The sequence below is a fragment of the Zonotrichia albicollis genome, chromosome 1 (assembly GCF_047830755.1).
Source record: "Zonotrichia albicollis isolate bZonAlb1 chromosome 1, bZonAlb1.hap1, whole genome shotgun sequence".
In the NCBI taxonomy this organism is placed as follows: domain Eukaryota; kingdom Metazoa; phylum Chordata; class Aves; order Passeriformes; family Passerellidae; genus Zonotrichia; species Zonotrichia albicollis.
In genome coordinates, this window is record NC_133819.1 from 6,689,430 (window position 1) to 6,715,168 (window position 25,739).

A 25,739-nucleotide genomic window follows, 5' to 3' on the forward strand; every position below is an offset into this window, starting at 1 on the left:
TCCCCAGGCTGACACAGTGGAGAGGCCACTTCATTGAGGTTCCTGGGCTTCATCATCATCATCTACAAATAAACTCCTCAAGAGACACAGCCTGCTCAGCTAATTCATGTCAGCAGTCCAGTAGTATTAGAGAGCTGTTCAGATGGTTAAAACAATCAAGATGATTGCACTGTTTTCTAAAACCAATTTGATCTGATGGCATAGAAATCTCAGCATCAGATGACATCCTAATGCTGTGACAGTGCTAAGATAACAATTCTGTCACAGTACTAGGATCAGTATTTTACTTAAAACACCCATAAGACAAGAGATGGTTTACCACAAAATTGAGTTATTTCAATTAAAAGGGTTCAGAAAAGGCTGAAAAACCCTCAACTGGTGTTTAAGACTGTAACAGAGCACTCACCTACAGAAATGAACTTCCAGACACAACAAGATCACATAAAATTCAGAGTGAAAGTCCAAGCACAGGTTAGTGAGAGGCTCAGCTCCCAGTCCTGGCAGAATCCTGCACATCCTGACCTTTCAGCTTCCCAGACAAGCGAGCATTGCTGCCAGGGCCGACCTTTTCTGGGGGATTTATCCATCACAGCATTCTATGTCTGACAGGAAGCAAACATTGTGGAGGTGCCCAAGGCACATTCTGCTGTGATGGATGTGTAATGGTAAGAATCTTCCCAATGATTTGCCATCTATTTCAGGTTATTCTCATTAAAAAACCTCACCTGGTGTGACATTTGAGAAAACAGAAACTCCTACTTATTGAAGTTATCAAATCCATTTATATTTTGGAAAATGAGCATTTGCCTCACAAAGCTGAAAGAATAATAATAACAACTGAACTGTCTTCCTGTGTCATATCTCTAAAAGTTCTCTATTTGCTTTTAAAGGTTCATAATTTGTCAACACATCTCCCTGGAAATACCACACAAAAAACCATCAGAGATTCTGTAACAACTTGCAGTAATTGGAAGGAAAAAAGCCCTCAATATTTGCTTGGATATTTGGTTGGATTGGGTATTTAGATTCAGATTCACTATTTATTCTGCAGATTCTGTCATTCTTCCCAGTTCTTTGCGTAGCAGTTTCATAGCGAAGAAAATTTTTGAACAGAAAGGAAATATTAAAGTATAAATTTTTAAAAGTGCAAAGGGAAAGGCTAGATAGATGTGGTAGTACTTGCAGTTTTATTTAAAAAAGTGCCTAGACTGCAGCTTGAATACATATATCTGCAGTGAGACCATGACACTGCAATATAGTGTATCAAGTCATTTTACCCAAGTTAGATGCTTCAGGAAACAAATATTTATTTATTTGATAACAGCTACTTTCCCTCCCTGATGTACTGAAGGGGAAAGTGACATCTTTGAGGGAAACCATTAATACCACTGAAATCACATTGTTAAAAAAAAACCTCATGTGAAGTTCTGCTTTGAGAACATGCCACTTCATCAGTTCTTCAATTAATGTTATTTAATAGGATTCTTATAATTAATCATGACTATGACTCATGGAACACCTACACATTCATTACTGGCAGCAGACCTACTATTGTCTGCCTACTTCTTATTCCCAGGTCAGAGCTGCAGAATGGGGAGAACAAGTATAAACACGAAAATAAACAATATTAATTCTTTCACATAAATAAATGACTATCAACAGTGGCCTATTAGGAAAAATAGCTTTAATGCAATTAATGTCTGATTTCCCACCGAGGTGATGCACTTGCACAGGATGGGCAGTTGCTCCACATTTGTGAGGATTCCTAAGATGCCTCTCTCATGCCTGATTTGCTCCATGTTATTAAAAAACCACTCAACGACACCTGCATTAATGGCACTACTTCATACTGATGTCTGCAATATTTATGCTCAATCTGCAACTCTGGGACAGAACTTACACTAATGGAAGTCAATAACAAAATCTTCAGGGAGTTCAAAACTATTTTTTGCTAATGGTTTGATTTTGTGAGCTGCTGAGTACACCAAGCTCAGAAGTAGTTTTTAGGCTACTGCTTAAAAGCAAACTGATGCCAACAGACTAATATGAGTACTCCTGAGTTTTAAAGCATGTTTTTAAGATATTTTTGAGGCTGGGTGAAAATCCCAAATGAAAATCCAAAATATAATTTATAGTAATCAGGAAAAAAAATCTCAGACTCTTTTGACTGGAATAATCAGAACCCCTTTATAATTCTAATTTCATTAAAGAGTCTGGACTGTAAAGCTCTCATTCAAAAAAACCCACGTGACTCACATTCATGATAAATTTAACAGACATGCTTAAATAAAATACTATATAAAAGGGAAACTGCTGTGAAACCTAGATTAGAGGCAGTTGTGTAACACTAAGCAAACAATGCTACAGCTGAGCAAATACACCTACCAGTCCCACTGAGGTATTTTTTCTTTTTATTCTTCTGCTATATATTAAGTAGAAAGCTGCTGAAGAGGTCTTTTTATTTCCATAATGCTCAAAGCATAATGAGGACCTGTCCTTGACTGAAACTAACCAATATTAACTCCAAAAGACTGATTACTCTTTTTTCAAAAATATAACCATCACACAAAAGGCAAAATTAGACCCTTGAACACCAACAATAAAAAACCCCAGATGAGCTATGGAAAAGACTGAATATAAAATATTTAAATCAGAAGCAACCATGAGTGAGGTGGTAATAATGCTGGAAAAGGAGGGCTGCATTAAAACACCTACAAAGGTGAGGAGATTGCTGGTACTGCCACACTTCCTTGTGTAAATGTTATAAACTTACTGCTGGCATGCTGGTTAAGAGATGGGTATGGTTTCCTGATTTTTAAAATCTACACAGAGCTCCAGTTTTCTTATTTGCTGAAAATACTAATGGCATAATAATTTAAACAAATTTCTTCATATTTTTCATACATTTTAAAATGAGATTTTATTTCCTTATTCCACACTCAAGAGTTTGAGGGCATTCCACTGACATTTTCTCTCCTCTGTAGACACTGAAGGACTATGCCATTGTTGCTGAGCACAGAAAGACAGGAGAAAGGGAGAGCCCAAGTATCTGCATTCTCATTTTCTACAGCAAAGCCCCAAAATGGGTCAGTCCCACCAGTGAAATGACACATTACCAAGGAAGAAGGTACACTCTTGATTTGAGAGGCAGTGTGATTTTCCTTTAGTGGGTTTTCTTTGCTCTTCAGAAATCAGGTTCTCTCTGATTTTAACACATAACCCTCCCCCCAGATTCCAAAACCCTGCAATGGAATGTTAGGGAACTGCTCTGTCACTGCCTTAATGCTCAGAGTAACATTTATGAAATACATCAAGGGAAGTGGGGAGAGAAGAAAAAAAAAAGAGGATTTCTTTCGATGCATTATGAAAAAAAAGTGTTTTCTACCCAAGTCATGCAAAAGGAAGAAAAGGTCTTTGTGAAACACACTTCAGCAGTTTGGAACACACAGTGAACAATTTCACTTCAGAGCCTCCACTAAATGATTTCAGTGAATGTTAGTGAATAAAGGAAACCTGCACTGGAAATTCCTCCAGGAACACAGGCCCTTTCATGTTTCTCAGCAAGGCTCTTCAGCTTTCACTCCTGGGCTGTTGCTGTTTCTCAGCCTCTTTCTGTCTGGTTCCTACACCTCAGCCTGCCCTCAGTGCTTATCTATCACCAATTCAGCATCAAACCCCTCTCAGAAACGTTTCTGTAGCCACAGTCTCTCTCCCAATTCTGTACCCACCTATCTGACATCTGGAGTTCAAGAAAGGTGCATTTTTCAAAGCATTCAGCTTGGAAAAAACCCCACACTGAAAACTCTAAGGCTGACTCTGCTTTCCTACTTGATTGTCATGGGAGTGCTCCCATGGAGAGCTCCCTGGAACCTCCTCCAGGCTCCAGAGCAGCAACCCAGCAGCACCACTGCTCTGGCAGAGAAAACCAATGGGTCAGGCTGGAAAATCAAACACTTCCCCCTTCAGATGAAGCCCCACAAACCATCTTAAGGAAAGACACTTAGTGGTGCCTAAGTAACTCAAGTATTTTCCTCTCTCATTTGCTGCTGTATTCCACAAGTGCAGCTATAAAGGGAAATACCATTTAGGTAGATTCACCTGCCAGAAATGGCACCATGCTTCTGTTAAGATGACATAACTGTAGGGACACAGAGCAATGGAAGCAAGAGAAATTGTAACTGGAAAGAAGTGATAGTTTATGAAAAATCCTGGCTCACTGTGAAAAGAAGTTTATTACTTAAACCTAAACATTTATTGGAATCCACTGGCCATTGTCCCTGGCAAGGGTGAGCTCCAGAACCTGGTTCTTGTGGCCCAAGTAAGGAACAAGGCACAGTTTTACTCTGAGCAGTGAGTTCCAATGGGCACAGGCAGCATCACCTCATCTGCACACAAATTCACAGGACTTTTTTCATCTACTTGCAAACAAATAGGTAGGGATACAAAACAGCTGTTATTTCACATAAGGTTTGTGACAAAGCACATCAAAAGAAATATCTGAAAATAAAACTTGTTTTAAAATGTGCATCTTTTTTTCTGCTTCATCTGAAAAGGCAAATTTTTCTCTGAACTGTGATTCACAAACTAAAGCCTGCCTTCCTCTTGTAAATACAATCAACATGATGAAAACAATATAAAAAAATAACAATAGCTAAGCTTCACATGACCGTGTGCTCCTTCTTCCAGGCAACAGGTCAGAACCACACAGGTTATCAAACAAGGAACTACTACAGAGACTGCAAAGTGACATTTAAGTATCTGCACTTGATAAGAATCAAACTCCATTAAAAAAAAAACTCTTAAAAAAAAGCTCCATACTCAGAAAAAACTCTTAATCAAACACTTTACTGATTTGGTATATTGATACTCTACTGTACATTAGCACATAAACAGATCAGTGCTTTGTGTATCTGAAGATAGGAACAACTTTTGTTTTTTGAGATGCTGTTTCTAAAATGTGCTAAAGTGGACATGTGTCATACAGTCTTGAAATAAGTATTTCTTCATATTAATAATAAACTTTTCCACTTGTAAAAATCCCAAAGACCTTCACAAGCTGAAGCATAGTACTGGCTTTACTGGAATGTTAATAATAAAAATTTCAATTATGGGAAAATTACTTTAAAATTCTGTATTTATTTTAAATGAAATTTGGCTGGGGAAAAATGTAATATTGCTCAGATTATTTTAGAAACAGGTTTTTAATTAAATACTTTCAGTTTAATACTGTAGCTTTGTATTTATTTTTTTTTTCACTGGCTGGATGACTTGGAAAGTTACTTAATGGTAACAGATTATCTGGTACCACACAGTAGAAATCTGAAGTATCAATCTATCTAACAAATGGTGGGGGGAAATAAAAAACAGGCCAGCTCTTCACTCAATAAACCTCAATTACATTGCAACAATTAACCCTTACTAACAACCTCTCCCTCAGCCATGTACCCAGACCTACCCAAGTATCAAAGTATCCTCAGAAAGACTAGGAAAACAGATGAAGGATTTTTTCTCAATAAATGAAAAATTCAAAATTAAAATTATTTCCAGACCCCTTCGATCATCAGATGTGCTTAGCCTTTACTTCAGGCACATAATTCCCATGTGTTACTGCCTCTTACTTTATGACCACAACTATTCAGACAGACCAGTCTAGTTTACAGTAATCCTTACAAACTTTCAAATACACCACTAAAGATTCACATACAAGCCTGGAGTCTAATTATATCCCAAGGTATCCATAACTTAGGTGCCATAATAACAAAAATGTACTAGAAGAAAAAACTCAAAGCTCCTAATTTGCATTTACTCAGTTTTAACTAATACTTCATTGTCTTAAATACCAGCAGGGATTTAGAAAAATGTATTTTATTTTTGTTCTAGAAAATGTGGTCTATCAGACAACATGAGAAACAGAAACTGTGTTTTGAAAGCTGAGTCCTTAAGTCTGTAGTTTCAAAGATGCTGTGTTTTGATAGGTAACAAAACTCTTCTATCAGAACTTAATTTACATTTTTCTATGTTTCACTGCAGAAGAAAAACCAGAATCACAGAGTCAAAGAATGGTTTGGGTTAGAAAGGACATCAAAGATTATCCAGCTCTAACCCCCTGCCATGTGCTGGGACACCAGACCAGGCTGCCCAAAGCTCCATCAAACCCAGCCTCGAACCCTTCCAGGGATGGGACAGCCCCAACTTCTCTGGGCCACTTGTCCCAACCCTCACCCCGCCCACAGGAAAGAACTGCTTCCATTCTAAATCCATTCTAAACCTACTTTCTTTCTGTTTGAAGCCATGGAGCTCTGAGCAACCTGGCTGGAAGGTGTCCCTGCCCATGGCAGGGGAGCTGGAACTGATGATCTTTAGGCCATGAAGGTACTCAGCTAAGGGAAAAATAAAAGGCAGCTGTAAAGCAGCAGCTCCCAGGCTTGATTCTGTAAATAATTAAGGTTCTCAGACACCTTTTATATAAACAACAAGATTCTCAGACCGTTTTCTCAAACACAGGCAGATATCCTGTCCTTGGCTGCTCTGGGAACAGATATAAAGGTTTTGAGAACCTTTCATATCATGGTGGGAACACTGATCTTGGTTTCAATAAACAAACTTCAGGTATTGTAAACAAAAGGAGGGGCTGAAGTTTTCTCTACAGCCTGTCAGGAGCTCAGATTTTGCAATATGCATGAAGTGAATTAACACTGTTATAAAAGGTGCCTGGTTGATCAATAAATCGGAGTCGATGCTGACCCAACAAAGGGGGGTCGTCTCCCTTCACTTCAACATTTACTGTCCCTTCCAAGCCAAATTTTTGATTCTGTGACCTCACATGAGCAACTCTCTTGTTATGGTAAAGCTTCTGTTGGTTCAAATGAAAGAATGTTTTAATCACTGTTCACTTGACAATGAGAATTAAGCTGCAGATCTTACTAAGTATCAAATATCTGTTCCCAAACTGCTGGACCTGCAAAAAATCAGAACACACAGAGGTCCCATGGCAGCTCTGTAACCTGAACAGATTTTCCAAAGCTGTACTGACATTATTTATGGTGTTCCAGAAGAATTATACATGCAAATCAGAGCCAACTATGATAATTTAAAGATACCCCAGGTGCTTTCCAGAACTTGGGAAATACAGCTATGAAACAATTGACACAGGCTTTCTGATGTCACTTGCAAGCTCTAAGAACACTTCACATTCTTCAAGACAACAAGGATCTGGCTTTAAGTGACCAAAATCCAAACCATTATGGAACAGAGTAAATCATGGAAGATAATTTACAGTGTTAAACTATCCCTAAAATTGTACCCTCAGTCAGCAAGGTCCTTTAAAAACAATGCTTATCCTCATCAGCAGGGAAATGGCTACAGATCTCTAGAGAAACTCTAAATAACAACAGAAAAAATAATGGAAAACTTGAATAGTCCACAGCCCTCATTGCTGAACTGTTACAGTATGTCTAAAACATGCCAGGAACTGAATGAAACTACCAAACTGACCAAAAGCACATGCAAGTGTCTTCTTGGTGACATGTATGCCACTATTTCTCCAGTCTTTCTCTAGTACTTCCTGTGCTGGAGCTCTCTAAGAGACAGCAACCCATAAAATAAAAAAAAAAAAGTAGATGTTTTATTTTGGAAGAAAACTTCCTGCAGTACTTCCTCAGCTGCAGGACAAAAGCAAGTACAGGAAAAAAAACCACAATAAGATAAAATCAGAAACCACTCCCAAGAGCAGCCAGGTAGTCCCTCCCAAGCTGTAGTGAAGGGAGATGAGGAGAAGCCAAGTGCCTGCTGTGTGCAAAAGCACCATAAAAAACTCCAGGGGTGAGAAAGGAACTTCTGAATCCCAGAGGAACTCATTTGGTTTTCCTGTTACAAAGCTCATCCTTGAAAAATGGGCAAACGCAGAGGACACTACCTAGAAATGGCATAAATTATAATATATTACATTCTCTTCCTGCATGTTTCTCTGGATTTAAGAATTAGTCATTCTTCCAACAATGAAAAAGGAAGAAGGGAGCTTTTAAAGCATCAAAGAGCTGCAGATTCTGCACTCTATCTAGAAAAAACCCCACACCACTGCATGCTCTGTTCAGCTGGGTTGTGACACACACAAAGCCAACACCATCCCTGCATTCAGGATTCTGCCATCTAAGCCATTTCTCACACAGTTTTTCTCAACAAAAAGTAAAACCAAATGAAAAATTGCTGTGGTTAAATGGGCACAATCCTCCCCAGTGTATGAAGTTAAAAGTACATAAGGAACAACAAAAGGAAGTATCATTTTAGCCAAACTGGCTTTCAACTTGAAGCAGCACAAATAAAACACACACACCATGAAAAGCAAGGACAATTTTCAACAAGATGAGAAAAGCACTGAGATTAAGGGATGAAGATACATTCAAAATATGGACAGTTTTAGAAGATGTGTAAACATTTCCCCTCAACTTATTTATTTCTGATCTAGCTTGGTAGGCATCACACTAGAATCAAGTCTTGAGCAAAGAATTTAAAATACTTTTCATTACTGTCATGTTTCTCCTATTCAGCCTTCAAGCAGACAGGAACCTCCTTGATTTCCACCAGCACTGTTTTCTTTGACTTTTGTGTCCTTGACAAACTCTCCCAAACTTGGAAACTGCTTCCTACATCTTATCAGAAGAGAAAGCTGGCTGGGAAAGTTACCCCTGTATTCCTCTCTTGTGCTCAGTTTGTTCAAAAGTGGTTTAAATACAATTATCTACTTAAACTCACTTTCTGAATTGAGTTATTTACACACTGGGGGACAAAAAGCAGTCCCCCTTATTTGGGACTCAGTAGCATACACAGTAGCTATGGCTGGACAATGTAAGGCAGGTAATTGGCAAACTTTAATTTTCCTCAGCTGACTGCAGACAAACAAACAGCAACCTACCCAATACATGCAAAACAAACATCAAAATTATAAAGCATTATTTTAAAACACCTGAAAATATTTTGGGAGCCACTATTTCAGAAATCAGTCTTATTAAAAGCTGAACAAATACAAGTCTTAAAGGCCTCTACATTTTACATGATAATGTAAGTTCACATTTCCAAGTATCAGAAAGCAGGAGAGTTAGAGAAGTGTAAGAGTGAAACCAAAAATACAAGAAAAAGCTGTAAACTCCACTTGTCCATATCTATAGTATTTTTTTCAGGGAAAAAACTCTAATTTCTATTTGATCAGATTCTTTTGCTCAGTTTGTCTTATTAAGTCCACAATTCACATTGTTTTTGCATCTTATACTAAATATCAGTAGAAACACCAGTAAAGTCCATCTTTCTGAAGCTGACAACATGACAGCTTCTTTACCATGGTGAATCTTATATTCTTATCTTATAAATGATAAGAAAAATTAAGTTTTGGATCAAACAAATCACTGGAACTTTACTCCATTGATATTATGAAGAGTTGTTTTCTTTCAAACTTTGAAACAAAGTGATCCCCAAATCCCATGAAATGCTATTGAAATAGTGGAGGGAAGGCACTGCCACACTGGGGTGTTGAAGCTCTGCCTTACACACTGTACCAGGATAATGAGGAGAATTCTTAGGATCATCCTGAAAAAAGCTCTGGTATGAGGTTTGTCAGCAAGATCACCAGTTCTTCCTTATGGCTTCCTGAACCTAGAAAGCAGTTCTGAGAAAAGCCATGACTCTCCCTTGCTGAGAAAAGCAAGATAAGCAATGAGATGAACTGAGGCACTTCCACCACAGATCTGACTGAAATCCTGCTTTTCCTTGTCCCTTGTCACAAACCAAGGTGACACACAGGATTTCAAGCACCTCACAGATGCAGGTTTGTGCACTCATGAATAGTAAAGAATGGCAAATGCCAGACTTTGAAAGAAAGACAAAGAATCCACCACTGTCTAGACACAAATACATGAAACAAGCTGGTCAGGTGCCTTTGCCAGGCCTTCACAATGAGCAAATCAAAAGAGATGAAGAAGGAAGACAAGCTAAGCAGGGTGTTTTGTGAGACATTCACAGATTCTGAGATCTCTGCAGTGTTGTGTTTTAAACCTTCAGCAAAGAAGGAGCCAGAATAAAACCAAAATGGATAAAATTATGTATTTTGGAACAGGTCAGTGGAGTATGTCCACACAAGCTTTACTAATGCAATCACAAGTTCAGTGAAGCCAAATGGACATCTCAACTGGTAAACAGAGTCATAAGAAACACTGTCATATCCAGTTAAAGCAGATGTGCAAACAATAGGCAGCCTAACTAATGAGAAACATGAATGTAGCTTACAAATTAAAGAGTTCCTCAAGGTAAGAACAGGCCTGAAATGCTCTCCAAAAACTAAAAGACCTAAACCAATGAATTATCAAAAGTTGGTTACACTTCAAATATGCATTTTTACATGAACAGAAGGAAAAGAAAACGTACTTTCCCAGAAAAGGAAAGATGCAGTACTGCAGACCACATCACAAACCAGTTCCTCATGCCAAAAGGACTTCCAAGAAGACAGAAATCCCCTACCAAGCAAACAACAACAAACCCAAAGCAAATCTGGTGGCAAGCAGAGGAAACAGCATACAGCTTGGTTTTATTTAAAGTATTTTTCTGTATGCCCTGAGCACATAGTTGCCTTTGCATGGCCAGCAGATTTCAGAACATCTGAACAGAACTTTCCTTTTAAAATGCAGGAACATCCCGTTAGAAAGAAGCTCAAACAAATAGAAGCAATGAAGATGCTGCAAACACAAACACATACTTTGAATTAACTAATTTACCTTTAATTCTAAACTTTTTTAAAAGAATTCAAACAAAGATGAGCTTTTTCCACTATCACAGAGGACAACCAGGGCTTCATACTTTTTACTGCCTTCTTAATCTTAGTAACAAGTTAAAAAGTAGTGGAAGAATTATTACCAAGTATTACAGCCTGGACACAAGCAAACACTTGGGCTCCAAGCCAGTTCCAGAGAAACTCCTTGAGCAATCACTACACTTCTCTGTAGTCAGAAACACAGAACTACAGAAGAGTTTAATCCTTAGTTTTTGAAAAAAATAAAACAAATTAAAAAGGCAAATAAATCCCTGGTGTGATAGTGGGATAAAGAAATCCAATTCCATCTAGCTATTCTTCTGGAATCACAGTTGTGCCTTTCCTCAGCTCTCCCTGGGGATATCACAAGAAGGATAAAAGAGAATAACCAAATCAGCGTCATTCTTCGCTGCCTGACCGCTGAACTACACAAAAAAAAAAGTTCTCAACGGCTTCAGCCAAGACTGAATAGAAAATACACAGAATGGCACTCAATTCAACTCCTCTCCTCTCTGCACTGCCATGAAACATGTGCAACAGGGGGATCTAAACATTACTTGCAGAATTTGAAAAGATCAGTAGGGAGATTGAGTACAGCACATGAAAAGAGAGCTGAAACGGAAACTGCAACGCCAGAGATGTTCATTCTTCAAAAAATTTGTAGTTAATTCCATTGTAAACATCTATGCAAAACTTACAAAGGTGCTGATGACATAAAGGTGAGGCACCATCACCCTGAGCACATTGAAGGAGCAAGGTACTGGACAGAAAGAAATAAAGAAATAACGAAATAACGGAAACAGGATGAAATTCAACACAGCAAAAGCCAAACTTTAACAGCTCAAGCATGATTTCTGTTAAAAGAAATGACTACAGACAGGAATCACAAAATGACTGCAAGCCAAAAACAAGGGGAGAAAAACTTTCAACAGCAAGACTAAAAAAAAAGTATTCAATTTTGAATATTTTTTCAATTCTTACTGTAGTTTTTTATACATACACAAAAATATTTGAACATTTTCAAGCTCATCTAGAACTTAATACTGTCAGGTTCTCTCATTTCCAATAGTCTTATTTTGAAAGCAGAAACACAGAAATTAAGTAATTATTCAAAATAAAGCATTTACTTAATATTAATAGAAAAAGGTACAAAAAAAGCTGTATTCTATGGCTTGAAAATGGCTGTACTCTATGTATTGAAAAACTGATGTGAAGCATCTTTTTAGTCCAAATGATGGAGAACATCTACCGCTATCTTGTGCCAAAATTTTTGTTCCATTATAATGCAAGAAAAACAAGAAGACTCAAGTGAAAAAAGGCCTAAGCATAACCATCGGAAAACGACCAAAAACTACAAATATTTGTTGACAGCATGGCTGATTTAATATAAAAAGTAATACTATTATTAAAAACCCTCTTGGGCATTATCAAATATGACCAAAAATATAGCTACATGTGGCAAAACCAAAGGGAAATCCATCTCCAAGATTTCAAAATGGTACCAGAATATGACACCAGAACAAGTTCATCCTTTTCAAAGGTACTTACTTTTCCAAAGATATTGCCATTTCAATTTAAAAGATGAAATATTTATCTTTGTATTTCTATGGGTATTTAGAGTATCAAGGCAAGTTTTCATGGCAAACACTGGCTTTTTTATACTAACCTGCTTTTTGAAACCAGCATGAAAGTAATTGAGAAATTTTTTTTACTGTATTTGCGTCATATAATTTCAGGATATAAACTGGTACAATAAATATTACCTCTACCTACTGGAGGTATTTGCTAATTGAACACAACTTTTCCTTTGTCTCTAATTTGTTTTGGTCAGCCTGGCTCTTCCTACATTCTAGTTACCTCCAAACCAATTAATGTTATTTTCCGTGCAACTCCGCAAAACTTTTTAATAAATTGCAACGGAAGTTTTTAGCACCAGGATCTGCCCAAGGAAACCTTATTATAAACGAAAGCTCAGAGATTCATACATGGGTATTTTTAGTCACACTTTGGATTGCATTTGTCTTTTTATCAACACAGTTTTCTTGGGGATTTGAGCATTCAGGTGGTTTTTACTCACTTCTGTGCTCCCTGAGACAACAGCTTTGTCCACGTTCAGCGTTAGCTGCTCTTCAGTCGGGCAGAGTCCCACAGACCACTCCGCACAGCGGTGATGAGCCCAGCAGTGACCTGGAGAGCACAGGGACACAAAGGGCCGGGGTTGGACAGCTCTGCCAGGCACAGCCTCCCAGCATGGAACTCCCTTCTGGCAGCCAACACTTCCCCAAAATAACAGAGAGGTCTGCTCCTCCTTTTTTTCTTGGTGCGACATTGAAAACTCATCTTATCACACACTGAATATACCGCAGTTACTATCAAACACTAAATTTTATTTTATATACAACACACCATTTTTTATCTGTTCATCATTTTCAAGTGCCTGAACATGTAATCACAGCACTGGGGTGCACAGCATTCTCTGACTTTGATTCTACATTCAATGCTTGTGTAACGCACACACAATTCCATTTCACCTTGTGTATATATATATATATATATATACATATCTTTCACTGAAGATAACATTTCCCTACATTTGTACTCTTAATTTATTATTCCCAAGGACTGGAGATCTGTATGTTCATGTAGAATATGCTAGTATGATACTTTATAAGTCTACACAAAATGTTTAAAAGCTCAAAATACAACATGAACAGATACTCATATAAAAGACTGAGAAAATGGTCAATACAACAAACACAGTTCGTGGTATTGACCACGATAAAATAATACAAAGTATCATAAAATATAAAATAAAAATGTTAAATAAAAATAAAATAAAAATTAAAATAAATAAAATAAAATATAAGACTGAGAAAATGGTCAATACAACAAAAACAGTATAGAGATAGACCTACTCAACAACAAAATATCATAATTTGTACAATTCAACAGGTAGCTCTTACAAGAAGTTTCTAATTCAATTCTGAGAAAAACAATGCAAATGATGTATACTTTCAAAGGAATACTCTGACTGCTTTATACAGGAATTAGAAATTATGTTTTACACTAGCTGGTGAACTTAATAATTCAAGCTACAAAAAAAAAATCTTTATATGGGTTTGGGAAGACTCATTTAGAAATACTGGCAACTTTAAAAATGTAGAATGATAAATCTACATCTATGCATCAACATCCACTATAGTAAAACTGTTGCAACAAAACCATTGCATTTTGTTTTTTTCTTTTAATCAGACCTTGAAACAAGTTTCCACACTCATAAAAGAGTGACATTTTTATTATTACATAAATGCATTTTCATTTTTTGGAGCACAAAATGTGAATGGACTACTGGCATCAAAGCACTTGAACACAGATGCCTTCTGAAAGTAATTAATAACTTAAATATAGAAAAGTTCAATTGAAATGAAGGAGCAGATGATAAACCAGACATTTTTGTGACAAAAAACCTGCAGATTCTGGAAACATGCATGTGCATTATGCCTCTACTGCTCTTCTAAATCTTCTATTCCATTGTTTCCAGTAAAATTTGCAGGAGGAGATCAGGTAACGTCAGAGGACTAACATTTCTGAGAATTATATGAAGCTGTGCCTCATTCCTTTTCCCTTTTCTCCCCAAAACAGAACCATGGTACTGAAGGTATTACTACCTGAACACCAGCTCAGCAGATTACAAACACTTCCCAAACAAAGCTGAGGATTCTCATTTCTGGAGGGAAGACTACAAAAACAAAACCTGACACAGGGAAAAGCTACCAAAGCATCATCAGAGACTTGGCAAACACCACAGCACCAAAACCCAACAGCTGCAAAACTTCACTCATCGCTGTGCTACTGCACTGCTACTGGGCAGGGAGAAAAAGGATGGAGAAGAATGGATCTTACCTGTTGGCTCAAATAAGGCTTGAACATCAATGTCATCTGGTAAGCCAACTAAACTGAGTTCATCCCAGAATTTGACAACCTGATCGTCAGAAGCAGTTTGGGTGCTTACACTTGTACATGATGCTATACTCGATCGAGATCTGTGGCAGGGAGCAGAAAAACAAACTTAGAAGTGACCACAATCTTTGTTTAATCAGCCAGATATTCACAAATGATCCAGAACTCATGGCAAGTGAGTACAATTTTTTCCTAATATGATAAAATATAAATCAGCAAGAACAAGTCTTCCTTATATTTTATCCCAACACTTTCCCCAGTAACAGTTTCCAGTCAAAGCTCCTATTCAGTAAACAAGCCTGCTCTCTCTTCCAGTTCTTCAGGACACACATGCTTCTTTAAGTTTGATTCTGTTTGATATTAAAATTTGCCCAACCCTTGGAACTGAGAATGAGGTAACACCAGAGGTGAGGTGACTATAGAAAATACTACAGCTATGAGGAGAAGGTAGAAAAAAGACCAGGACTTCAAAATCTGTTTGGAAATAAACATGTTTATACAATGCCATCAGATGGTAAAAAAAAGAAAAAGGTGGGGTGAGCTGGAGGAAAGGAGGGGGAGAGATTAAAAAATGCAGTGATATAAAGACAACTATATTGTACTAGTTTATAAACTTACTGATTTCTTCCCCAAATTCTAATCTCAACAGAAAACAATTCACACAACTCAGATTACTGCATTTTAAAAAAACCTGAAGCGACAATTCTGCCTTAACTTCCTGCAGGCTAAAGAATATCTTGGACATCTAAGGGTGTGCATTTAGGCCTACTGATAAGAGACCTGATCACTGATGCCTCAACAATTGGTAGGAAAGGTGGTGCTGCATTTTCTACTAAGGTTCTTTGAACTTGATTACTCTCTGCTATTAATAACTCAATTCTATGCATGTACAGTAGATCCAGTAACCACTGGAATTTTAACCTGTAATAACTCCACTTTCCTGAAAACCACGCTTTACTTCAGCCATAACGTTTATAAATACATTTTAAAACCCCTTAGTTTATGGGGAAAAGAGTAACATCTCTCTTGCATCACCCAAGAAACATTAGAAGTTTTCTATTTTTATTTTCTATTTTTACTATTATTACATGGTCTCTTCATGACCTGCATAATTTAAAAAGCATCTACCCTAAAACCTATAAATGCTGACACTACCAACACTTAAAACCTCCTTAACAAAGCACTATGTTCTGTTTGACAAAACTGGTTCCTGAACACCATTCATGTCCACTGCAATTACAGAATGGTTTGGGTTGGAATGGATCTCGTTCCAACCCTCCTACAATGCGCAGGGACACAATCCACTGTCCCAGAGGTTCCTCTAAGCTCTGTCCAACCTGGCCTTGGACACTTCAGGGATGGAGCATCCACAGCTACTCTGCTGGGGATGCTCCATCATGCACAGCCTGTGCCAGTGCTTCACCCCATGACAACGGAGCCTCCTCTAACACCAAAGTGCTACTCACAACACCAGAACTTAAAGAATCTTTAAGAAAAACTAAATCTCAACTGACAAGGCATTTTTCTGTATAAAAAACCTTTCTCACAAGATCAAACCAATCTGTTCCCAAAACTTCTCAATTTACTCTGCAATCTCACCCTTTCTATAGACTTTTCTGAAAATATTTCATACACCTATAGAATACAGCCTGAGGCGAGGGTGTTACTTTTATTAGCTTTTAAAAAAGCCACTTTTCTGTATCAGCATCACACACCATGCACTTTTCCACCACCAACATGATGACAAAAACATATAACGTGCACCCAAGCAACCTCAGTGAGTGTGGAACTCTGAGCAGCTTCTGCAGCAGCAGCACAGCCACGGACAGGTCTGACTGGGGAGTTTGCACCGAGCTAGCAGCCACCTCCCTCACTGTTCCTTCCCAGGCAGGGCCAAGCCCAGAGCCAATCCCCCAACCCCCCAATGCCCGGTTTGTGCCACACACTGCCCGTGGCTCTGCATCATCAGCCTGCCCTCAACCCCACATCCCTGCCACGGATCATAGCCCCACATCACCACTGCCTTGGATCACAGTCCTGTTCTCAACCCCACATCACCACTGCCTTGGATCACAGTCCTGTTCTCAACCCCACATCCCTGCCCCACATCACCACTGCCTTGGATCACAGTCCTGTTCTCAACCCCACATCCCTGCCCCACATCACCACCACCCTGGATCACAGCCCCATCCTCAACCTCCATCTGTGCCCCACATCACCACTGCCCCACACCTCCTGCAGTCCCAAATCACCATGCCACCCTCGACCCCTCATTGCTGAGCTGCCCACAGCTCCACATCAGCATCCCACATCACTATCACTGCCTTGCTCTCTGCCCCACACCGTCCTCAACCCCACATCACTGACCCACATCACCCATACCACCCTTGATCCTGTCCTGTCCTCAACCCTGCACCATGCCACATCACCAGCATTGCCTCAACCCCGCAATGCCCACAGCCCCTCACCGCTGCTGTGGCCCCTCACCACCAACAGGCCCTCAATGCCCTCAACCCCACACAGCCTGTGGCCCCTCACCGCCCTCAACCTTGCACCATGCCGGACCACCAGCATTGCCCTCAACCCCACACTGCCCATGGCCCCTCACCGCCCTCAAGCCCGCACCACCCTCAATTCCACATTGCCTGTAGCCCCTCACTGCCCTCAACCCCTCACTGCCTGTGGCTTCTCAATGCCCTCAACCCCACACCATGCCGCACCACCAGCATCGCCCTCAACCCCTCACGGCCTGTGGCCCCTCACCATGCCCAACCCCACACCACCCACAGCCCCTCACCACCCACAACCCTGCACCAGCCACAGCCCCTCATCGCCCTCAACCCCACTCAGCCCATCCTGTAGCCATGGCCTGCGGCCCTGCATCGCCGCTGCCACCCCCCATGTTTCTCTAGGATTGCAGCTCCTCTGTCACACAGACGGCCCTGATAATCCCACATTCACCATCAACCCTGAATGAACCCAAGTCAACACAAGGCCCAGTGACAGGACCCTCACGCCCGCAAAGATGTGGCTCTGATCAGTCCCATCACAGAGGGATTACGCATGTACTGAGAATCCTCCACTGCCGGGCCAAGTATGCCCCTGCCATCTCTCACAGTCACTGAGAGGCTGGGGGACCAAAACAAAACCCCCATCTGGGAGAGCTGCCAGCAAACCCCATCCTGCAGGGCAGGAACCACTGCTCTGTGCTCTGACAGCACTGGCACCAGGGTGAGAGTCAGCACTGGATGGCAAGAGGAGAGGCTCCAATGGGCAGAGGCTGCCCATCATTCCAGGCTACATAACACATCAAGTGTCAAAAGTCCATCCTCTTCCACCCTTCATGTGTCCTTTTACTTCAGCATCACAAGTAGATCAGCGCCTTATAGTAGCTATGTCTCTTATCTGTGTTCTAGCAGAGTGAAGATTCTCACTTGGGGAAGAAACAAACCCTTTTTAAAAAATCAAAAGAGACAGCCACTGCTTTACCCCTCATATGTTGGTTGCTCTGGGCTTCGATTTTTAGTTAGGATTTTGTGTATATACTGATTTTCCTTACAAACATTTTTTAATATTAAAACCCCACATTTACACAAATACAAGTTAGTTACCTATTGCAGTACAGAACCAGTAAAGATCCTTCCTGAATTTCATGCAAAATTTTAAAAATCTCCATATTTCTTTTAGGACAGACTTACTTCTTCTGGCCTCTCTGTTTGCGCAGCACTGAGTTTTGCCTTGGAGTTCTCTCACAGGCTCCATCGGCGCTGTCGCTGGCTTCACTCTTATTTAAAGGCTGGTTTTTCCATGGGATAACATACCCAGGAGTGGGACCGAATTGTTTTAAATCTCCTTGTCCTAATGAGCTCCGTTCTCCACAGTAACAAAAGGCGCAGAGTTGTTCGCTGTAAAAAGGAAGATCATTACGTCTTTAATGGGGGGAAAACCAGCAGAGGATACCCCATCAAAGAGCAAATTTCATGCTAATTTAACCCTTTATAACAAGACAATAAAAGCTCCAATGGGTTGTCAGGTATCAGAAGTCAGCATTCAGAAACACTATTTCCAGCTAATTAACAGTTACTTTAAAAGAACTTTTTTCTGTTCACAAAACTGCCTGATTAAGGAAGCAAACAAAAAAAAAGTCCATGTTATATTTAACTGATTAGAATTTCCAAAATTCTGTGTGTCTAGACACATGCTTGCTAAAAGGCATCAAAATGTTACAGAACACAAAGAACATTACAACACACACACCTTTTTGGAAGCACATACAGCCTATGTGTAACCCAATGTGTAAATACTACAGACTAAAAGGTTTACTATCATGGAGAAAAATGGAATAATGAGAAAACCACAGCAATGGCTACAATCACACGCGCCAGAGCACACCACATGCACAAATCCAACCATCCTCATTTACTTCAATATTTAAAAACAAAATCATGTCTAAAAGTTTTACTGGAGGAATTTTAAATTTACAGAACCGTGACCGCTGCAATACCCTGTACCATTTGCAATTATGTTTTAACATGCACAACACAGCGACAGGATTGAAATGACAGCTCTGACAGCACTCCTTGTGTCACATCATATGGAAGCTACTGAAAAATATTTCTATAATAAACATACCCACAAACTTAAAATGTGAACTTCTGCAACTAATGCAGTTTGCATTAAAGGAAGGCCATTTAACACTTTTTTTTTAATGCTTAAATGAGCAATTCTGTTTTCTTCGTATTTATGCCCCAAAGACCCCAAAAAGATGCCTCAGGGAATCAGGCACTTGGATAGAGGCTTGGTTATGCCTGGATTCCATTTAAATAGATTTCAGTGCATCTCCAAGGTGGCACATTTGGATTTGGGACAGTCTGTGCTGTGTGAGTGAGAGGAGGGAAGTGAAGTGGGAGGAAGAGAAAACCTTAAGGCTAAACTGCTGTAAAATATTTACTAAATTCTTGGGGGAAAATAAAGCCTCCTGTGCTCTTCAGCCTAGAGAGACAAGAACAGCAACAGAAAAAAGTGGAAAAGGAAAGTTCCAGATTAGAACATAAAACCCCAAGAATCCAGCAAAGCCTCTGATATTTGGTTTATCATACTCTGGGATGGCTCCTTTTGCTCTCAGTATACACCAAAAAGAGGAATAAAGAAAAAGAAGAAAGAAAACTGAACTGGTCTACTACTACTGGTGATACCAGACAGTCAGATGCTAAGGAAGGGAGAAGTGTTTCATGAGCCCAAAATGAAGCCCAGAATGAAGCAAAAAGCTTTCATACATGGCTGATAGATAGGACTGCACTTTCACTGAGGCAGATGGACCACTGGGAACATGCAGGTTGGTAGGCAGATAAAGTCAGTCCCATTCATGGCACTGAAATGACACCTTCCTGTGGTACTGTTAGGAAACATTTGTCCTCATCTCGTGGCCTTGGCTGCACATCCCTCACTGATGTGCCTCAACACACAACCAGCAGGAGCCAGCACAACCCCCGGAGCTGATGGCAAATGTCTGACACGTTCTGGAAATCTTTAGAAAAAGATATCTGAAGACAAAAAAATTCAAAGATTTTATCCAAAAAGATGGATAAAGGTAGTGTGAGAGCAGTGAAAAGTGAAAAGTTACACTGAACAGTACATATGTCTATTTTATAGCTAGCTTTTAGTGGGCTAGAGCAACAAATACACTATTATTTGTCTGTCAATGACTGTAACCACTGGACTGCCAGTGAAACCTGATATGGCCTCAGAAGCAGAGTTCCTAAGCAGGGAAAGCAAAGCTATTTATGCTGGTGGAGACTAGAGAGACTTGTGAGGAGACTTAAGAGATTTAAACAGGCAATGCCATGGTATATAAATTACACTAGTTACAAACACAAGATTATCCACAGTGGAATAAATAATTATTCATACATCCTGTTAGGACAGACTATCACTGCTCATTAAAAGACTTGAAGATAATTACAAAGAAATAAACAAAGCCCTTTAAAGTGGAGTCACAGCAAATATGCAATAACGTTAAGATCTATAAAAGAGAAATACGAAACAGTAATTAAGAAAAAAAAATAAACTAACTTTTCAAGTGGTATTATTTGAAAAGGCATACAGGAGTAAAGCTGGTATTTCTGGAGCCTGTAAAGCAGCTCCAGCATCTCAACTTCCAGCAGAAGCATTCTGCAGGCAGGGTGGAGTGAAACAACAGGAGCAGTGAGTTTCACAGCTACTCTGCAGCGCGGTGTGGACAGCTGTGAGGCTGTCAAGAATCATATGGTTTGTGCTACTGCTCCTGCTTCGGCAGAGCTGGGAAACGCAGCTGAACAGAGTGCTCACCACGGGGAGGGGGCTGGGGAGCCCTCACTGAAGGCTGTGAGCACACAGTGCAAAAGTTAAAGACAGGAGCAGCAGAACGTGCCCAGAGCGCTGCCAGGACACCGTGGGGCTGAGATGGAGGGGACAGATTATACAAAGGGGGGAAAAAAGGTTTCACAATTTCCAGGGGGGTAAACAGAGGGGCTTCAACTGCACCCAGAGCCAACAGCCACAGTGGCAGTGAACTCCCTGCCAAACTGCTGGGATGCTGCAGAGACCCTCTGCAGGAAAGCCATGCTCCTGTGCCCCCTGACATGCCACAGCTGCTGGCTTGTCATGCTGTGCAAAGTGGCCAGTCCATCACGTTAGCCTTTTAGCTTTAAGTGCTCAGTAAATATTTTAAGTTATGTCTGTATGGGCAGAAGGTAGAGATTTTTTTCTTATCATCTGAGGACTGCAGAAAGTACTTACAAATCTACTTTCCATATGTCAATATGCAATTAGAGGATCTAAATCTGTGATGCAAGAAGAGCTCTCATATTGAAGATAACGAAATAGAGATACTGGCAAATCTTAAGATCAAACTCTAGATCTGTTATCATAATTAACATATTTTAAGAACAGGATAATTCAAAATGGGATAAAAAGCAAGAGACAATGTGTCACAAATCTTTTTGTAAGCTACTAAAAAAATAAAAAGCAGCTCAACAGTATTCCATTTAAGATATATCTTAGGTGTTCCAACTCAAAATGAAAGTTCGTTATCTGTAACTTCAACTTATATGACATATTTTCCCATGACAAATGCTACTTTCTTGTAAGAGTTTAAAGATCCAGAAGTGGTTTATTACCAGGAGGTGCTCCTATCCCTCACCTCATCCATAAGGATTTTGTAGATTTGAATGCACAGAAATTTTAATACATAACACTGAGGAAAAACTGTGTTCAGAATGAAGCAGACATGCTGGGTTTTGGGGATGCAGTAAGAGGCAGAAAAGCTGGTAATGTCTGAAGCTAATGTCTGTTCCCATTGAGCCATGGGAGGAGATCCAGACTTGCCTCCTTGGATTTGAAGGATGCCCTTTCTAACAAGAAACATGTTGATCCCATCACTCTTTCACAGCCACTCTCTTCTACAGGTCCTTATTTCATCCCATCAGTATCTCTTCCTTACACAGAATTTACTCAACCCTCTGACAAGAATCTGAAGTGCTATAATCCTCCCCTGTCCACATCCTGACAAAGGATAACAAAATGCCCTGCAGCCACTTAATCCTGAAGGAAGGGAGACCAGTCACCATTTCCTTTACTTGACTAATGACAGCCATCAGGACTCATCCTAAAACTCAGACTTTCCCACTGAAACAACTTCATTTCAACACATGCAGTATTGGGCAACTAATTGCACAATATTAAATCACAACCAGAGGAGGAGAAACATCTGGTTTGCTTGCAAATATTCAGTCAGAGGATTGAGGTAAAACTGAGAGTCCCCCAAAACTATTTTTTAGCAGAATTAAGCCTTAGCATCAGGATTACCAACACCTGTAGGAGTAAGCAGAGGCCCCTCCGGGATCCTTGTGAGCTGGGAAATGGCACTGGGTAATCCTGTGTCAGCCAAGGCCCCTTGATAACAAGCAGATGTGCAGACTGGCTCATGCAAACATGTTTTCTTTATGCTGTGGCCCCTATCTCACAGATGCGCACTTGTGCCCACGTGAGCACTGTGCAGCTTCTGGAAATCTTCAGATATGTCCAGGGGAGGTTGTGTGACCCTCAAGAGTATCTCACTCTCACTCTCCTGCCTGTTTTTCACACGTGGGTAGAATGCACCACACGCTGCAGTGATATGGGGCACTGCCATGCCCCCACAGCCCCACAGCTGGGGGAATAAACCCTCCTTCCTCATTCTCACAGAACAACCTCCTTCCAAGCAAGACAGCAAGCGGCCTCTGCTGAGCATGTCTGTCAGTGAGATGCTTGAAGTTATCCAACCCTCTCAGTACCCAGTGGAGAGGGTGGCAGGCTAAAGGAAATCCTGCAGCTGCCTGCTCTGCAGAGAGGAGTTAAAGGTGCCTTTCTTTCAGCAGAGCCTGCACAGGGGAATCCAAGCATCACACAGAGATAAAGGGGAGGTTGTCAACAGCAGGAGAAATTCAAACTCTTGGATTCAGCTCAAGAGATGGTCACCTTGTAACTTTCCTGAAATCCCTCCCAGCCTACTGTGGGAATGGTATCTCAAAAGGAGTTTTGCTGTTCATTTACCTTTTCCAATTAATCACATTTAAAGCGGGTTTAAACAGGAAAAAATAATGGATTATATTTGAGAAAATGCAAGGCATGGCAATTCCAGTAATATCCACTAGCTATAGCCATTGCCTCAACATTGAACACTAAGTTGCAGATGATCACTACTGCCATTTACCATGATAACAAATGATAACAAAAAAAAACTTGCACTGAAGTTGAAAAGAAACCCAACTTGGAAAGCATCAAGATTTCTTTCATTCATGGTTTGGGTTGAAAAAGAAAGTAAAGAGGGTTATCATGTGACTTTTGCTACAAATTAGTTTTTAAAGGCCTAGAAATACCTTCAGGACGTCTTTTTCACACACTACTTGTTACAGAAATTTACAGTGGTTTTAGCATCTATTTTTCACTATTAAAATTAAGCTCATCACAGTGAAATGGAGTACTTGGGAGCAAAACAGAACTTCAGAGAATCATTTGTACTAATTACCAAAGCAGACTGATGAGAACTGGCCTTGAGAATTCTTCTCTCACCTAACCCTGTTAGTAGTTTTAACATATGCTAAAAGGCTAAATGAAACACTGCAGGGGACCTACTATTTATTTACCTCTGCCAAGTTGTGCTAGTGCACAAAATACCTTTGCTCTCATTTTATGATGTGTTATTTAAAGAGTAAAGTGTTCTTCTCCTTAGTGAGGAGCCACCACTGTATCATTTATGTAAATTCAAATCAATACCTGCAAGCTGCACTTTAAGTGTAGAAAAAAAACTCATTTCTGACTTGAAACAATACCAGGGATCTGCATCAGTGTGAGTTCAAATATATGTGAGATATTCACAGAGGTAAAGTTTATCTAAAACTCAGATTCAGATGAAGCTTTTCAGCATCATCTAAATATTCTGTAAATATCTGGACCTCAATAATAACAAAGTTTGAAAGTAAACTACTGAAGAAATCTCATTAGGTGAGGCATAACAGCTTCACATTGATACAGCATTAACAACCCAATAAATCACCCTTCTGAATGAAGATACTGAGGACAGACAGGGATGGAAAGGGCAAATGGAGACACCACAAAGAGAAAGAAGCAAAAAATCTCTGCTAAAAGATGTATTTAAGTGCTTGATGCACAATCTCCTTCCAACAGGTACCTGAATCACGGAACAACTTGAAATTGTGAAGTGGTTTGACACTATTATACTATTATAGCAATTTGGGGTTGAAGTAAGTATTTAACTTATGCAGCATAATTCTTTTTTTAAAAAAAAGGAGGCAGGAGAGAGTTCATATGAACTTCAGGTAAGAATTTTAAAAGTTTATACAAAGCAATTAAACTGCATTAGACAATAACTGCTTTCCAATTTCTTCAAACCAGCACAGTTGGAGTTCTACAGCCATATAATCAACTTAATGATACTCTTCTCATTTGAAAGGAAGAAAACATTCCCCTCCAAACACAACCAAAACAACACATCTTACTGACATTTTGAAATGCAGAAAATACGTTCTTATTCACCATGAATTGTGTCAGCTTTAATTTAAACAAGTATTTAAAGTTCAGTTAGGGTTTAACATGCCCTAGATGCAGGAGGAGTTACCAGAATGCCAGTGCTGAAAAAAGTGAATTTAAAGGTCCAATCCAAGGCCCTCTAGATAATTCCTTAAGGTCCATGTGAACTGATTTGTTCTCTCAAATAACAATCCCTGATAGAATGCTACTGATTGTACCTGAAAAGTAGCAATTCATAAAATTCTGAGAGTTATCTTCATCTCTGAGGGATAAAAGTCAAAGAATAAGAAGATCTGTAACTTCAGCCTTCAGGATGCCATCTATGCCCATTCTCTCTCTTGGTAATTAAAACATAAATACACAGAATGGTTTGGGCTGGAGGGACCTTAAATATCATCCAGTTCCAAGCCTCCTGCCAGGGCAGGGACACCTTCCACTACAAGAGGCTGCTCCAAGCCCCATCCAGGCCGGCCTTGAACACTTCCAGGCTGGGGCAGCCACAGTCACACCCAACTCACACAGAGGTGCCAATCTCTCTTGAAGAGAATTTCATAACAATACTAAGTAGGGTCTTCTATCTGAAAATTACTGAGATTTACCATTTAGCAAGGTGGCTTTGAACAGCAGATTTTCAAGAAAGCTTCACCTAAACTGGATAAGCAGAGGTGCAGGGATATTAAAGAGGAGGCAGAAATGGTACTATCCATGCCCCCAGTACATTCAGTTCAGGGCCTCCCTGTATCAACTGTGATTCCTCTGCACTTATTCTCAGTTTCCCTTTCCTGAACTTGCCCAGTCTGCTCTTGACCACACCTAAAGTCTCAGCAAACCACATCCTTTGGCAAGGGTATTACTCTAGACAACTCTCTGCTGTACAGAGAATCACCTCCTCTTATTCTGCATCTAACCCTTAAAA

General features: G+C 39.9%; 1 protein-coding gene across 9 annotated transcripts in view; it reads right to left on the reverse strand.

Moving 5' to 3' along the window:
• Positions 1 to 25,739, reverse strand: part of KMT2C (lysine methyltransferase 2C) — a 186,837-nt gene that overhangs the window by 95,058 nt on the left and 66,040 nt on the right. For all 9 annotated transcript variants that reach the window (XM_014269160.3, XM_026796590.2, XM_026796597.2 and 6 more), the window contains 3 exons: positions 18,454 to 18,660; positions 14,699 to 14,838; positions 12,873 to 12,982 (listed from right to left, as the gene is read on the reverse strand). In XM_014269160.3, the coding sequence (XP_014124635.2) occupies positions 12,873 to 12,982; positions 14,699 to 14,838; positions 18,454 to 18,660 (457 nt within the window). The remainder of the gene's footprint in view (positions 1 to 12,872; positions 12,983 to 14,698; positions 14,839 to 18,453; positions 18,661 to 25,739) is intronic.